General features: G+C 49.4%; 2 protein-coding genes across 3 annotated transcripts in view; one reads left to right on the top strand and one right to left on the bottom strand.

Moving 5' to 3' along the window:
• Window positions 1-384: 384 nt before the first annotated feature.
• On the top strand, window positions 385-1,554 carry gbx1 (gastrulation brain homeobox 1). Its single transcript, XM_028978094.1, has 2 exons — window positions 385-807; window positions 895-1,554. Exons 1-2 carry the CDS (start codon window positions 432-434, stop codon window positions 1,386-1,388), a joined length of 870 nt encoding a protein of 289 aa, XP_028833927.1. The 5' UTR covers window positions 385-431; the 3' UTR covers window positions 1,389-1,554.
• A 4,807-nt stretch (window positions 1,555-6,361) lies between these two features.
• The window catches only part of LOC114789326 (arf-GAP with GTPase, ANK repeat and PH domain-containing protein 3-like), an 86,406-nt gene continuing 78,468 nt past the window's right edge, over window positions 6,362-14,299 (bottom strand). The window contains exons 17-18 of one of the 2 annotated variants that reach the window (XM_028978625.1): window positions 7,831-8,086; window positions 6,362-7,509 (exon numbers count right to left, since the gene is read on the bottom strand). In XM_028978625.1, coding sequence (XP_028834458.1) covers window positions 7,291-7,509; window positions 7,831-8,086 — 475 coding nt within the window. In that variant the 3' untranslated portion in view covers window positions 6,362-7,290. The remainder of the gene's footprint in view (window positions 7,510-7,830; window positions 8,087-14,299) is intronic. The other variant, XM_028978626.1, reaches the window with a different exon arrangement.

Raw genomic sequence — 14,299 nt, 5'->3', positions numbered from 1 at the left:
TATGAAGTGTGTGTGTGTGAGAGAGAGAGTGTATATATTATGTGTTTGTGTGTGAGAGAGTGTGTGTGTGTGTGTGAAGGAGGGAGGTGGGACAGTCTCTCTCTCTCTCTCTCTCTCTGTGTGTATGAAGTGTGTGTGTGTGAGAGAGAGAGAGAGTGTATATATTATGTGTGTTTGTGTGTGAGAGAGAGTGTGTGTGTGTGTGTGAAGGAGGGAGGTGGGACAGTCTCTCTCTCTCTCTCTCTCTCTCTCTCCCTCCGCGTGTTTGTGTGTCACCGTGTGACAAATAAGGAGTGAGGGGACGGGGCTAAAAAGAAAAGCGCGTCTTCGCGTCGCGTCGGTCGCGCCGCGTCGGAGCGTGTGGTGTGTGTGAGTGGGTGCGTGTGTGTGTGTGGGTGCGTGGGAGCTCCGGCCGGATTTTAACCTCCAGGATGCAGCGACCCGGCGGGCAGGGGACGCCGTTCTCTATCGACTCGCTGATCGGCAGCCCGCAGCCGCGGCCCGGCCACCTCCTCTACACCGGCTACCCGATGTTCATGCCCTACCGGCCGCTGATGATCCCGCAGGCCCTCGCCCACTCGCCGCTGCCCTCCGGCATCCCGCCGCTGGCGCCGCTGGCGTCGTTCGCCGGCCGCCTGACCAACACGTTCTGCGCCGGCCTGGGCCAGGGCGTCCCGTCCATGGTGGCGCTCACCACCGCGCTGCCCAGCTTCTCCGAGCCGCCCGACACCTTCTACCCGCCGCAGGAGCGCCAGGAGAGCCCGGCGTCCGAGGACAAGTTCTCCGAGGGCTTCCCGAGCCTGGCAGGTGAGCAGGCGGCGGCCGCGTCTCGCTCCGTGGGTTTGGTGGCGGGAGTGAAAGTTTTGAAAAGTTGCTCTGCTCTCGCCGCCGCAGCCGAGACGCGACTCTGCAGCTCGGACGACGAGAAGCCGGAGCTCCGCGCCTGCAGCGACCGGGAGGAGGACAACAGCTCGGCGGACAGCGAGGCCGAGAGCTTCTCCGACTCGCCCGGCCAGAAGAAGCCGCCGAAGGGCGCGGCGCAGGACGCGCTGGCGCCGGGCGGCCCGGCGGGGAAGAGCCGCCGCCGCAGGACGGCGTTCACCAGCGAGCAGCTGCTGGAGCTGGAGAAGGAGTTCCACTGCAAGAAGTACCTGTCCCTCACCGAGCGCTCCCAGATCGCGCATGCGCTCAAACTCAGCGAGGTCCAGGTCAAGATCTGGTTCCAGAACCGCCGGGCCAAGTGGAAACGGATCAAGGCGGGGAACGTGAACAACCGCTCGGGGGAACCCGTGAGGAACCCCAAAATCGTGGTGCCCATCCCCGTGCACGTCAACCGCTTCGCGGTGCGGAGCCAGCACCAGCAGATCGAGCAGGGCAGCAGACCCTGAGCGCAGAGACTCCGGCCCGGCCGGTCCCGCCTATTTATTGTCCCTGTACATTGGTGTAAATATGAAGAATATTTATAAGTGGCTGTTCCGTCCCTGCATGTGTCGTTTTCTATGCGCTCCAGCTCTTAACGCGACTCGGAGCCGTTTCAGAAATAAAAGCGTGAAAATCTCCACTCTCTTCTCTTTACTTTCATTTCCAAATTAGAACAGCGGGATTATTGTCAATTCATTGCGCTTCACACGTTTAAAGAAAAGAAAAGGAGCGAATCGAATCGAATAAAACAAGTACATATAAATATTAGAATAGCTGCCATTTCCGCTCGTTTTTAAACCAACAAATGATACGAATGATAAAAGGCTCTAATTAAGAATAATATTTTAATTTCTGAGGATGCGTCAAACAAGAAGGGATTCAGCAGGTCGGTCTGTGTGAACTGAATTAAACTGATATGTGATCGGTTCGGATCGATGATTGATGATTGAACCTCGACGCGGGTCACGTGACGGGACCTGCGCGGGAAAATAATAATAATAAGAATAATATTAATGATAATAATAATAACACAAACGGTAATAAAGATTCAGATTAAAATATCAAATAACTACACGTATGTTTCATTGCGGAAAAAAGTTGATAAAACGAACAAAATCATTTATATAAAATCAGAAATATTGCGTGTTATGATACAGCTCTCCCAGTCATAATATTTTAATGTAAACGAACGGATAAGATGTAATAAAATAAGATGATCTTTTATTAAATTTACATTGTGACGTACAAGTGCACAGTTCAAGATAAGAGCAGCAAAAATAAATAGTATAGAGAATATAATTTAAAAAGTTCAAATCAATCATCAATCAGTAGGCATAAATACATATATATATATAAAAATCTAGAAAAAAAAAACAGAACCAAATAGAAAAGTCCCTACAGAATAAAGGCATATTGGCCAGAATTCTTCGGAATTTTTGCTCCTCTGTTGGAATTTTGTTCTTTTCTTTTTCTAGAGATGGAGCCCCAACATTTAGCTCACATTATAAATCATGCTGCAGTTCTAGCAGGTTCTGTGTACTGTAAGCGGAACCCCCCACTGCAGATCCTCTTTAAAAGCGGGGCGCCAGGGGGGTCAACGCCGGATCCTCCAAGGACCTAAAGCAACATTCATCGGATGCCGGCGGAAGAGTTTATTCAGAACCGCATTTCTGGAGCCGGAGCGCCGCGTTGAAAGGTTCCCTGACGGAACCGGAGGGCAGAACTGGAATGTGCTGCTGCTGCTGCTGCTGCTGCTTCCTTCCTTCCTTCCACGTTCTGGAATTTAGAATTAACCTGATGTTGGCGCTGCAGGTCGTGGTGCCACCGTCCAGCTGTCAATCAACGCCAGTCAGCAGCGCTCCTCCAGGCCTGCAGGTGGTGGCTGAACTACAGCCAAACAGCCCAATAATATTCATAATCAATAAACCCAGCAAACAAGCGAGGCCGGCGGCGTCGGAGCAGAAGGGTGGAGTGGGATTAGTGTAATAGTCGTGGTGTAAAAAATGTTGTTTAATGACTTCTGATCTGTTCGATTAAAAAAAGTGGAGCAGTCGCCTCGGCTGGTTATTTGGGCGCTCGGTGGGAGGGTCCGCTGGACGCCGCGGCCGTGATGTATGGCCAGATGCATCAAATCGCACAAGATAAACAAGCGCTGGATCTCATCAGGGCCATCACAGCTTTAATTTGGCTGCCTAATGAGTCAGATCCAGCGGCGGAGATAAAAGTTGTCAGAGGCTCGGCTCTAATGAATTTCTTGCCACTTGTAATCAAGGTTGCCTGTCTGAGGGCCCGTGATTAATGGGCCCCAGGAGGAAACCCTCGGCCCTCAGCTTTCATTACAGCTAATGCATTCTGAGGCAAATTAACACGGGGAGGGAGAGAGAGAGAGAGAGAGAACAAGAGAGGTGGAGCGATGAGAACGGGACGGAACAGGAGTGGGCGATTAGGTGGAGAATAATAGAGAAGGAGACAGGTGAGGGTGGAGAAGGACCCTGCTGCTGGAGATGATTTACTGACCTCCACCAGGACGGAGGCGTTTCACCACTTTACTTCTCGTTACTGATTCCTCCATCACCTCATTTCCACCTTCTGATGTCTGAATCCTGGTGGCCGCATGGAAAAGGGGTTTCGGGGTGAGAAGCCACGCTGCGCCCCGTTCTGGACGGCCGAATTGAGACGCAGTAGAGTAAAAGTCCTTTCATGACATGGAAGTTTGGTCTCCCGTCCTGGTCCACGGTCCCTTATTAGAGTCCAGACTCTTCATGCCGAGCTGCTGCCATGAAGCATCTCATCAGCACCGATACCACATTCAACTTACTAATCACTCATTAATATGTTAACCTGCCTCGGTCAGTGTGGTGTAGTTGGTGTGTGTGTTTGTGTGTGTGTGTATTAAACCTGCCTTGTTCAGTGTGGTGTAGTTGGTGTGTGTGTGTGTGTGTATTAAACCTGCCTCGGTCAGTGTGGTGTAGTTGGTGTGTGTGTTTGTGTGTGTGTATTAAACCTGCCTCGGTCAGTGTGGTGTAGTTGGTGTGTGTGTGTGTGTATTTAACCTGCCTCGGTCAGTGTGGTGTAGTTGGTGTGTATGTGTGTGTATTAAACCTGCCTCAGTCAGTGTAGTGTAGTTGGTGTGTGTGTGTGTGTGTGTGTGTGTATTAACCCTGCCTTGTTCAGTGTGGTGTAGTTGGTGTGTGTGTGTGTATTAAACCTGCCTTGTTCAGTGTGGTGTAGTTGGTGTGTGTGTGTGTGTGTGTGTGTGTGTGTGTGTGTATTAAACCTGCCTTGTTCAGTGTGGTGTAGTTGGTGTGTGTGTGTGTGTGTATCAAACCTGCCTTGTTCAGTGTGGTGTAGTTGGTGTGTGTGTGTATTAAACCTGCCTTGTTCAGTGTGGTGTAGTTGGTGTGTGTGTGTGTGTGTGTGTGTGTATTAAACCTGCCTTGTTCAGTGTGGTGTAGTTGGTGTGTGTGTGTGTATTAAACCTGCCTTGTTCAGTGTGGTGTAGTTGGTGTGTGTGTGTGTGTGTGTGTGTGTGTGTGTGTGTGTGTGTGTGTATTAAACCTGCCTTGTTCAGTGTGGTGTAGTTGGTGTGTATGTGTGTGTGTATCAAACCTGCCTTGTTCAGTGTGGTGTAGTTGGTGTGTGTGTGTGTGTGTATTAAACCTGCCTCGGTCAGTGTGGTGTAGTTGGTGTGTGTGTGTGTGTGTATTAAACCTGCCTCGGTCAGTGTGGTGTAGTTGGTGTGTGTGTGTGTGTGTGTATTAAACCTGCCTCGTTCAGTGTGGTGTAGTTGGTGTGTGTGTGTGTGTGTGTGTGTGTATAAAACCTGCCTCGTTCAGTGTGGTGTAGTTGGTGTCTGTGTGTGTGTGTGTGTGTATTAAACCTGCCTCGGTCAGTGTGGTGTAGTTGGTGTGTGTGTGTGTGTGTGTATTAAACCTGCCTCGGTCAGTGTGGTGTAGTTGGTGTGTGTGTGTGTGTGTATTAAACCTGCCTCGTTCAGTGCGGTGTAGTTGGTGTGTGTGTGTGTGTGTGTGTCTGTATTAAACCTGCCTCGGTCAGTGTAGTGTAGTTGGTGTGTGTGTGTATGTGTGTGTGTGTTAAACCTGCCTCGGTCAGTGTGGTGTAGTTGGTGTGTATGTGTGTGTGTATTAAACCTGCCTTGTTCAGTGTGGTGTAGTTGGTGTGTGTGTGTGTATTAAACCTGCCTTGTTCAGTGTGGTGTAGTTGGTGTGTGTGTGTGTATTAAACCTGCCTTGTTCAGTGTGGTGTAGTTGGTGTGTGTGTGTGTGTGTATTAAACCTGCCTTGTTCAGTGTGGTGTAGTTGGTGTGTGTGTGTGTATTAAACCTGCCTCGGTCAGTGCGGTGTAGTTGGTGTGTGTGTGTGTGTGTGTCTGTATTAAACCTGCCTCGTTAAGTGTAGTGTAGTTGGTGTGTGTGTGTGTGTGTGTATTAAACCTGCCTCGGTCAGTGTGGTGTAGTTGGTGTATTTTCACAGATGGGGATGGAAGACGGGGTCTGTAGATTAGTGTGTGTGTGTGTGTGTGTGTGTGTGTGTGGGGGGGTTAACTTTCTCTCCATTTCAGCACCTTTAACTTCACCCCCAGGCAGCCAGTGAGACTCGAACCGAGTGAGGACAGATCTCCACATGACTGGACGGTGTGTGTTTTGCAGGCAGGACATTTTAAACCCTCCATAATGAGTGAAGGTGGTTTTTGGAACTCTGTAGGCCACGCCTTCCTGCTGATGTCACGGTCACCAGTTCCCCCATCAGGACTCTCGATTTAAAGCGCTGATAATCTGTTGGTGACGTCACATTTGTGACGCCTCCTGTGTACAAGGGGTATTTGGAGTGTAGAGTACGGAGGGAATCGGAGGACATGGGACGCTGTGCTACACCTGGGCGTGTCCCGAATTGACAGGACGGGTTTTATATAGTCCAGAATGATACCTGTCAATCATGCTTTTAAACTTTGTTCATAAAAACATCATTAGAGTTCATCTTCTGGGTGAAACAATTACACACCGGGCGGGTAACTCCTCAAATGCAACATACAGGTAACCAGCAAGTAACCACATCCGTAAATCATAAATAACGTGACATGGACGAACGGGACCCACAAGCTGAATTTCATATCCAGCCAGGAGTTCCAGGCCCCACGAACTGTCTAATAATCAGCAGCGTTTCGCTCGACTCTTCTTTCGCCCCCGAAGATGAGAGTGCAGGACACGAACTCAGGCGGAAACGGGGTTAAAGGCGTGGTGTAAATTCTTTTATTGGAGTTTGAACAGGTCAGGGTGTCACACAAGCATTCAGTCTCTCAATTCCATTCCGTTTCTCGCCGGGGAATAGAACACCGCGGACAGCTCAGCTAAAATCAAATGGAAATAAAAAAAAAAAAAAAAAAAAGTAAACAAAAAGAAAGTAAAACAATAAACAATATTTACATCCTGCATTATAAATATGTCAAATGTACATCATTATACACAAGTACCTAACCTGGCCTGAGCACAGAACCCCCACAAGCCCCCCACGCCGTTCCAACCCACCATCCACGGCTGGACATGTAAAATGCCACCAGAGCCAAGGAAGCAGGAGATGGAGGACCACGAAGGTGTCTGTACGCAGCGTTACGGACGTACTCTTATCCATAATATTTTATGGATAAAAACATTTCCTCCGGTTTCACAGTCAAGAAGTGACGGAGAAGCTCAACAACTCGACAACAACAACGACAACAAAAATCCTGACTCTCAACTAGTTCTGCGTCTATCTTGGCTCCGGTGGGATCAGCCAGCGCGTTGAGTGTCCCTCGTCCTCCTGCAGATCACCCGGAGCGGAGCGGACCGGGGGCGCCGAGGTCACATGGTCATTAGATCCATTCAGAGTGGAGATGAAGACTCCACTAATCACGCCCTCCAGCCGCTGGGCGCTGAAGAGGATCTTCAGGAGGCGAGGAGGAGACCTCCAGTTCCTGTGCACTTTCATCTAAATGAGTTAAACTGCAAGCAAGGAAACGCAAAAACCAGCGACCCGAGCACATTCCACCCCAGACAAGCTAGTGACCATTCAGAACTTTAGGAGGATCAGAGCCACATGACATTGATTAATAAGGCCGACGTGTCCCGCTGTAGACTGTCAGGTCAGGGTTCATGGACAACAGTGATTGGTCAGGATTTTTATATCTGTGGCCTCCTCTTCTTCACGAGTCGTGTGTGTGTGTGTGTGTGTGTGTGTACACGATACTGGGATGAGACTGGAAAGTAAATGTCACATGATTAGTCTGGCCTGCTCGGGGACATTTAATGGACAGGATAGTGCTGGGCAGCACAGGGTTGAGGAGCAGTCGGAGGTGGGTGGAGCCATACAGGATCTACATGATGCTAACGCTACGGTTGAGCTCGCCCTGGCCGTTGTTGTTGTTGGCGTTGGGGTTGCGGCGCGTGGAGGTGGGCGTGGCCACCGACACTGGGCTCTCGTTGGGGCAGCCGTGCTGGAGAAGGATGTCGGCACACTCCTGGCTGCCCGCCCGCCGGGCGTACGACAGCGGTGTCTGACCGCGGGCGTCACGACTCTGCACGTCCACGCCATACTACAGAGACAGAGTGAGAAAAAAACACAGAGATGAAATGTAATCATCTTCATAATCCCAAATCTGCAGATCAATCAAGCAGCCACAGAAAGCCAAAATCCAATAAATACATGGAGCGTTATCAGAATGAGCTGTTCAGATACAGAAGTAGCCAATCAGAACTGTCCAAACCGTATACTGTATCTCCCATAATTACTAACACAACCTTCAGACGACGCTCAGATACATTATGAAAGGTTTGAGGAGCCCCAACTCATCTAAAACCATAGAAGTCATATAAAAAACAGAAATGATAGACTTTATTCTCGGATGACCCCTTACCCAGATGAGTAGCTGTGTGATGACCACATTGGCCATGGCGCAGGACAGGTGGAGGGCGGTGCGTCCATCTCCGTCCCCGTATGTCTCGTTCACCTCCTCCTTACAGCCGTGGGCCAGTAGAAGCACCACCATCCTCAGATCGTCCTCTACCACGGCGCGAAGCAGCTGCTGCCCCAGGGGGACGTCGGACGGCGGCAGCCCGACCAGGAAGAGCTTCTGTTCATACTTGGCCCTGATCCAGCGCTCCTTCTCCTCCCTGAAAAACACGTTGGTGTCACAGTCAGAGACGCACGTTCATCTACCAACCTACCTAACCATCACTTACCAATCATCCATCAACTCACGTTCATACAGTTCACTCAATGGGATTCATCTACCATCCATCAATCTACCAACCTACCTAACCATCACATACTTTACCAATCATCCACCCATCCATACATCTACTAACCTACCTAACCATCACTTACCAATCATCCACCAACTCACCCAGTCAACGCACGTTCATACAGTTCACTCAATGAGTTTCATCTACCATCCATCCATCTACTAACCTACCTAACCATCACTTACCAATCATCCATCAACTCACGTTCATACAGTTCACTCAATGGGTTTCATCTACAATCCATCCATCTACCAACCTACCTAACCATCACTTACCAATCATCCACCAACTCACCCAGTCAACGCACGTTCATACAGTTCACTCAATGAGTTTCATCTACCATCCATCCATTAGCCTACCTAACCATCACATACTTTACCAATCATCCACCCATCCATCATCTACTAACCTACCTAAACACCCATCCTACCCAACTACTCACCTCTAAATCACCATCCCCTCACCTACCCATCCATACATCTATCCACTCACCATTCCAACCCTCCACCAACTCAAATAACTTCCTACACATCCACCCAGAACCAGCAGACTGAAACACTATGTACCACATTTCATCTCTTGTAGGACAGTTAGTGGTCTATGATTTCAACTTCAGGTTGCTCAAGAACTAAGCATGGCAGATGTTAGGAACAGACGCTGCATGGCATCACCTCATGTAACCATAAATTAAATACAGTGATTTACAGTGATTTACAGTTTCCTCACGCCATTCAGAGGACTTTCGTGTTTGTTTAAACCGTAGCGGTGAACACTGGTCTGCTACTCCTGTCAGGGGTCATTCGGTGTGGCTGTGGAGACGTTTCCGGGTAATTCCTACTCCACGCCAGCTCAGGCTGAATTAGCGGTTAGCATCCGCCGCAGGGTTAAAGCCTCACCGGCTATCTAAAGGTTACACATTGTGAACAGCATGTCTGCAACGGACAATACAGCAGGGGAGCATGTTTTTTATCGCCACTGTCAAGACTGTCAGTCCAGACTGGAGATCCCCCCCCGCCGCAGGCCCACAATCCCCTGGGAGGCGGCGGGGCGGCGGGCAGTTTGCCAGATCGAAGGCGCTGAATGAAGTTGAAAGGAGGGGAGAAAAGGGGAGAATGGGAGTCAACCTGCTTCCTGCAGGAGTATCTGCTCGTCCCCATCTTGCGCGCCGCACAAAATAAGGTGTCAGGCCGGAATCGATGCGCGGGCGGGAGCATGCTCAGTGCAGCGCCGACCCCGTGACCTCTGCGGCTGCGTGATAAGGGGAGCAGAAAGGAGCCGTTGTTTGGGCCGCGGGGTGAGTGACAGTGAGACGGCGCCGGGCCCGATAGCGGGAGAGAGGCTCCACTGTGTCCGATGACAGGAAGCCCCTGGGGACGCGAGGCTCTATGCCGGCGCGGACCTCACTATCGCCGCCGCCGCCGCCGAGAGGAGACGACGATAAAAGCAGCTGAAATAAACACGTCCGAGCGGGAAGAACACGGCGAAAATGTGATGAAAAGAAAGGAACCAGGCAAACGAGCCCAAATGTCACATTTCCTGAGCGTCAAATGTTAATTACTGCGCCGCAGCCAAGGCGCACAATGGCCGACTAAACGCTGCCACTTGTCCTCATCACGGTGACGGTGACGGCCAGCGATCTGGCAGGGCAGCTAATGGGGCCAGACTAATACATCACCTGCCACGGGGACTGAAAGCAGCGGCGGGAGGGTGGAGGAGGAAAAAAACACACCATCTTCTCACGACACACCACGGACGGCGTCGGTTTCAACTCCAAACAACAGTTATTCTTCTCCACGATGGGACAAGGTCTCACCAAGAGTCCAAGATCATCAGTTCAATCAAGTTACTTGGAGGTGTCCAGGGTCTGGAAGAAGAGCCAAATATTCACCCTCGACTGAAAGTGAAGTCATTGTCACTTGTGCTACACAGAAGCACAGCACATGGTGCACACAGTGAAATTTGTCCTCTGCATTTAACCCATCACCCTGAGTGAGCAGTGGGCGCCATGACAGGCGCCCGGGGAGCAGTGTGTGGGGACGGTGCTTTGCTCAGTGGCGCCTTGGCGGCTCAGGATTCGAACCGGCAACCTTCTGACGCTTCCACCACTGCAGGAACCTCAGTGTAAACTTCTACAATTTATGGACCGAGAGCCCCTACTCCAAAACAGTCACCTTCAAACTCAACGGAAAATCTCAAGATGGTCACATGGACGATCCAGAAGCCTGACCACCACAACATGATCCCGAGTAGGAGCACCAGGCTCTGCTAAACACCAGCCGTGGTTCGGACAAAGCAAGAGAAAAATGCGTGGACTACGCTGAAAAGCCAGGTCCTTCCAACGTAGTCAGAAGCATCTTGTGGAGGTACAACGTTCTGTCAGATGTTATTCTGAGCCTGTATGCGGATTTGGTGAAAAACCCTAATTATTTGAAGTGAAACCATTTAAAATAATGACCCATAATGACCATGACATCCATCGCAACACAGTAATTCACTTTAATAACTAATGAGCAGCTTTGTTTGGTGTAGAGCATCTCTGCGGTGGTCTTCAGGGAGGATCTCCTGTTGAGGTGCCGCGGCCGGATCGTCTCTAGATTAATGTCGAACGGGCCTGAGCTCCGCTGGGAACTGGATTAGGGAAGAAAGGATTTTTCCAGGCTCGGGGTCCCGTCCTGAATGGGGGCGAGGGAGGCGTGGCCCTGACAGAAGCTAAATGAGGCGGAAAGTGGGTGCCAAAGCCAAACAAAAAACGGGAGGCCCGAGAGCCATTAGCGAGGGTGTCGGAGAGCGTCCTGACTGTCCCCAACCTGCGAGGGACCTCGGCCGCGTCGCTCCAGGTCAAGTGCTTCCTCGAAAGGAGAGGAGGAGGAGGAGGAGGAGGAGGAGGAGGAAGAAGAGAGGAAAAAAACAAACAATCTGTCCCATCTGCGGCGGGCGCCACATGAAAGAGGCAGGAGGAAGGGGAACGCTCCGTTTGAAATGGAGACCCAGTCCAAACAGAGGCGCGGGGAGGGAGGTTTCGGGGTTCGGGAAGGGGGGGGGCGGACTTTTCGGGGGAGAAAGCCGAGAGCCTTGAGAAGACACTTCCTCTCCGCGGGAAGAAGAAAAATAAAATCAGAGGGTTTAGCATGTCAAAAGGGCCGGACGGCATGGGAGCGGGGAGCGGAGAGTCTCTCCGCGGGGGAGCCGATGGTCCTCTTCCACACACACACCACGGCACATACTTGTCCAGACCGCCGGGGTTGCTGGGGGACGCTCTCGACTCCTCAACTCGGTTTACGGGCATTTTCCGCTGCCTTCGTCACTCTCGCTCGTTGCGGTGGAATAACCGGAACGCCTACAAATCGGAGCGAAGGGGCGCGCCTGGGAGGAAGTGGCGGAGTGACCTCGACCTAATTAAGAGGCAAATGGCAGAATGATTCTCCGAGGCCGGCCCACGGAGTCCAGGACACATGAGCGCGTCCCAATAAAGGGGAACAAACGGGAGATAATTAGTCAGGCCTGAAGGACGGAGGCAAACACCAGCTTTACGGCCCAGAGAATGGGTGGGCGGGGCGGGAGGCAACAGCTGATGGAGAGCGACCAATCGAATTAGCACGAGAAAGAGGGAAAGCGAGTGACTGAGGTGGGAATTGACTTTCTCTCTCATGCACACACACACACACACACACACACACACACAGGAAAACCCCCGAGCCGCCACACGAAGACATCAAACAGGACGCAGAGCGGAGAAGGGCGGCGAGGGGGGCCGACATTCAAACAAACCTCCCAGCGAGGGGCGGCCAGCAGCTTCCCACACCGGGAGGAGGGGCGGAGACGTTTTAAACTGGTGCAGCTTCGTCTGAACTTCGAGGCCTTCCACAGCGTAGCAGACAAGAAATTAAAGTTGAAAACTGAACCAAAAACTTTTAAATAAATGTTAACACCAACCGTCAAAGTCTTCCCTGATTCATACATGAACCTGGTAAGCGGCTGTACGGTTCATATATGAGCATGTGTGTGTGTGTGTGTGTGTGTGTGTGTGTGTGTGTGTATGAGTGTGTGTGTGTATACATGAGCATGTGTGTTTGTGTGTGGGCGTGTGTATATATGACTGTGTGTGTGTGTGTGTATATGCGTGTGTGTGTGTGTATATCCGTGTGTGTGTGTATGAGCGTGTGTATATATGAGTGTGTGTGTATGAGCATGTGTGTGTGTATGAGTGTGTATATATATGAGTGTGTGTGTGTGTGTGTGCGGTTAGCGGCGTGATTCATTTTTATTAGTGGCACCGCGCCGTGGGCCAGGTGCAGTAGAAAATTATTTCTGAAACAAAGTGAAGGATAGGAACTCACATCAGACCCATTACCTGCGGTGGCCACGGGGCACGGGGGGTGACAGGCGGCCACATGAGGGATGGCCGTCCACATCTGCCCACCCCCGCAGGGACAGAGAGAGAGTGACAGTACTCCAGCGAGTGAGACAAAAGACAGATAAAGAGAGAGAGCGAGAGGGAGGGACATTTTCATAAAAAGATAAAAGTGTATATGTGTGTGTTATGTGTATGTGAGATGTGTGTGTGTGTATGTGAGTGTATATATGTGTATGTTACGTGTATGTGAGATGTGTGTGTGTATATGTGAGTGTATATGTGTGTGTGTGTTACGTGTATGTGAGATATGTATGTGATTCTGATATGTGTGTGTGTGTATATGTGAGTGTATATGTGTGTGTGTATGTACGTGTATGTGAGATATGTGTGTGTGTATGTGAGTGTATATATGTGTGTGTGTGTGTTACGTGTATGTGAGATATGTATGTGATTCTGATATGTGTGTGTGTATATGTGAGTGTATATGTGTGTGTGTGTGTTACGTGTATGTGAGATATGTATGTGAAACTGATATGTGTGTGTATATGTGAGTGTACATGTGTGTGTGTGTGTTACGTGTATGTGAGATATATGTGTGTATGTGTGAGTTACGTGAATGTGAGATATGTATGTGAAACTGATATGTGTGTGTATATGTGAGTGTGTGTTAAGTGTATGTGAGATATGTATGTGATTCTGATATGTGTGTGTGTGTATATGTGAGTGTACATGTGTGTGTGTGTGTTACGTGTATGTGAGATATGTATGTGAAACTGATATGTGTGTGTATATGTGAGTGTATATGTGTGTGTGTGTTACGTGTATGTGAGATATGTATGTGAAACTGATATGTGTGTGTGTATATGTGAGTGTATATGTGTGTGTGTGTGTGTGTGTGTTACGTGTATGTGAGATATATGTGTGTATGTGTGAGGTACGTGTATGTGAGATATGTATGTGATTCTGATATGTGTGTGTGTATATGTGAGTGTATATGTGTGTGTGTGTGTTACGTGTATGTGAGATATGTATGTGAAACTGATATGTGTGTGTATATGTGAGTGTATATGTGTGTGTGTGTGTTACGTGTATGTGAGATATGTATTTGAAACTGATATGTGTGTGTGTGTATATGTGAGTGTACATGTGTGTGTGTGTGTTACGTGTATGTGAGATATATGTGTGTATGTGTGAGTTACGTGAATGTGAGATATGTATGTGAAACTGATATGTGTGTGTATATGTGAGTGTGTGTTAAGTGTATGTGAGATATGTATGTGATTCTGATATGTGTGTGTGTGTATATGTGAGTGTACATGTGTGTGTGTGTGTTACGTGTATGTGAGATATGTATGTGAAACTGATATGTGTGTGTATATGTGAGTGTATATGTGTGTGTGTGTTACGTGTATGTGAGATATGTATGTGAAACTGATATGTGTGTGTGTATATGTGAGTGTATATGTGTGTGTGTGTGTGTGTGTGTGTTACGTGTATGTGAGATATATGTGTGTATGTGTGAGGTACGTGTATGTGAGATATGTATGTGAAACTGATATGTGTGTGTATATGTGAGTGTATATGTGTGTGTGTGTGTGTGTTACGTGTATGTGAGATATGTATGTGAAACTGATATGTGTGTGTGTATATGTGAGTGTATATGTGTGTGTGTGTGTGTGTGTGTTACGTGTATGTGAGATATATGTGTGTATGTGTGAGTTACGTGA

This window comes from Denticeps clupeoides, chromosome 4 (genome assembly GCF_900700375.1).
Source record: "Denticeps clupeoides chromosome 4, fDenClu1.1, whole genome shotgun sequence".
Taxonomy (NCBI): Eukaryota; Metazoa; Chordata; class Actinopteri; order Clupeiformes; family Denticipitidae; genus Denticeps; species Denticeps clupeoides.
The sequence above is the reverse complement of the archived record's forward strand: the minus strand, read 5'-3'. Positions and strand labels throughout refer to the sequence as shown.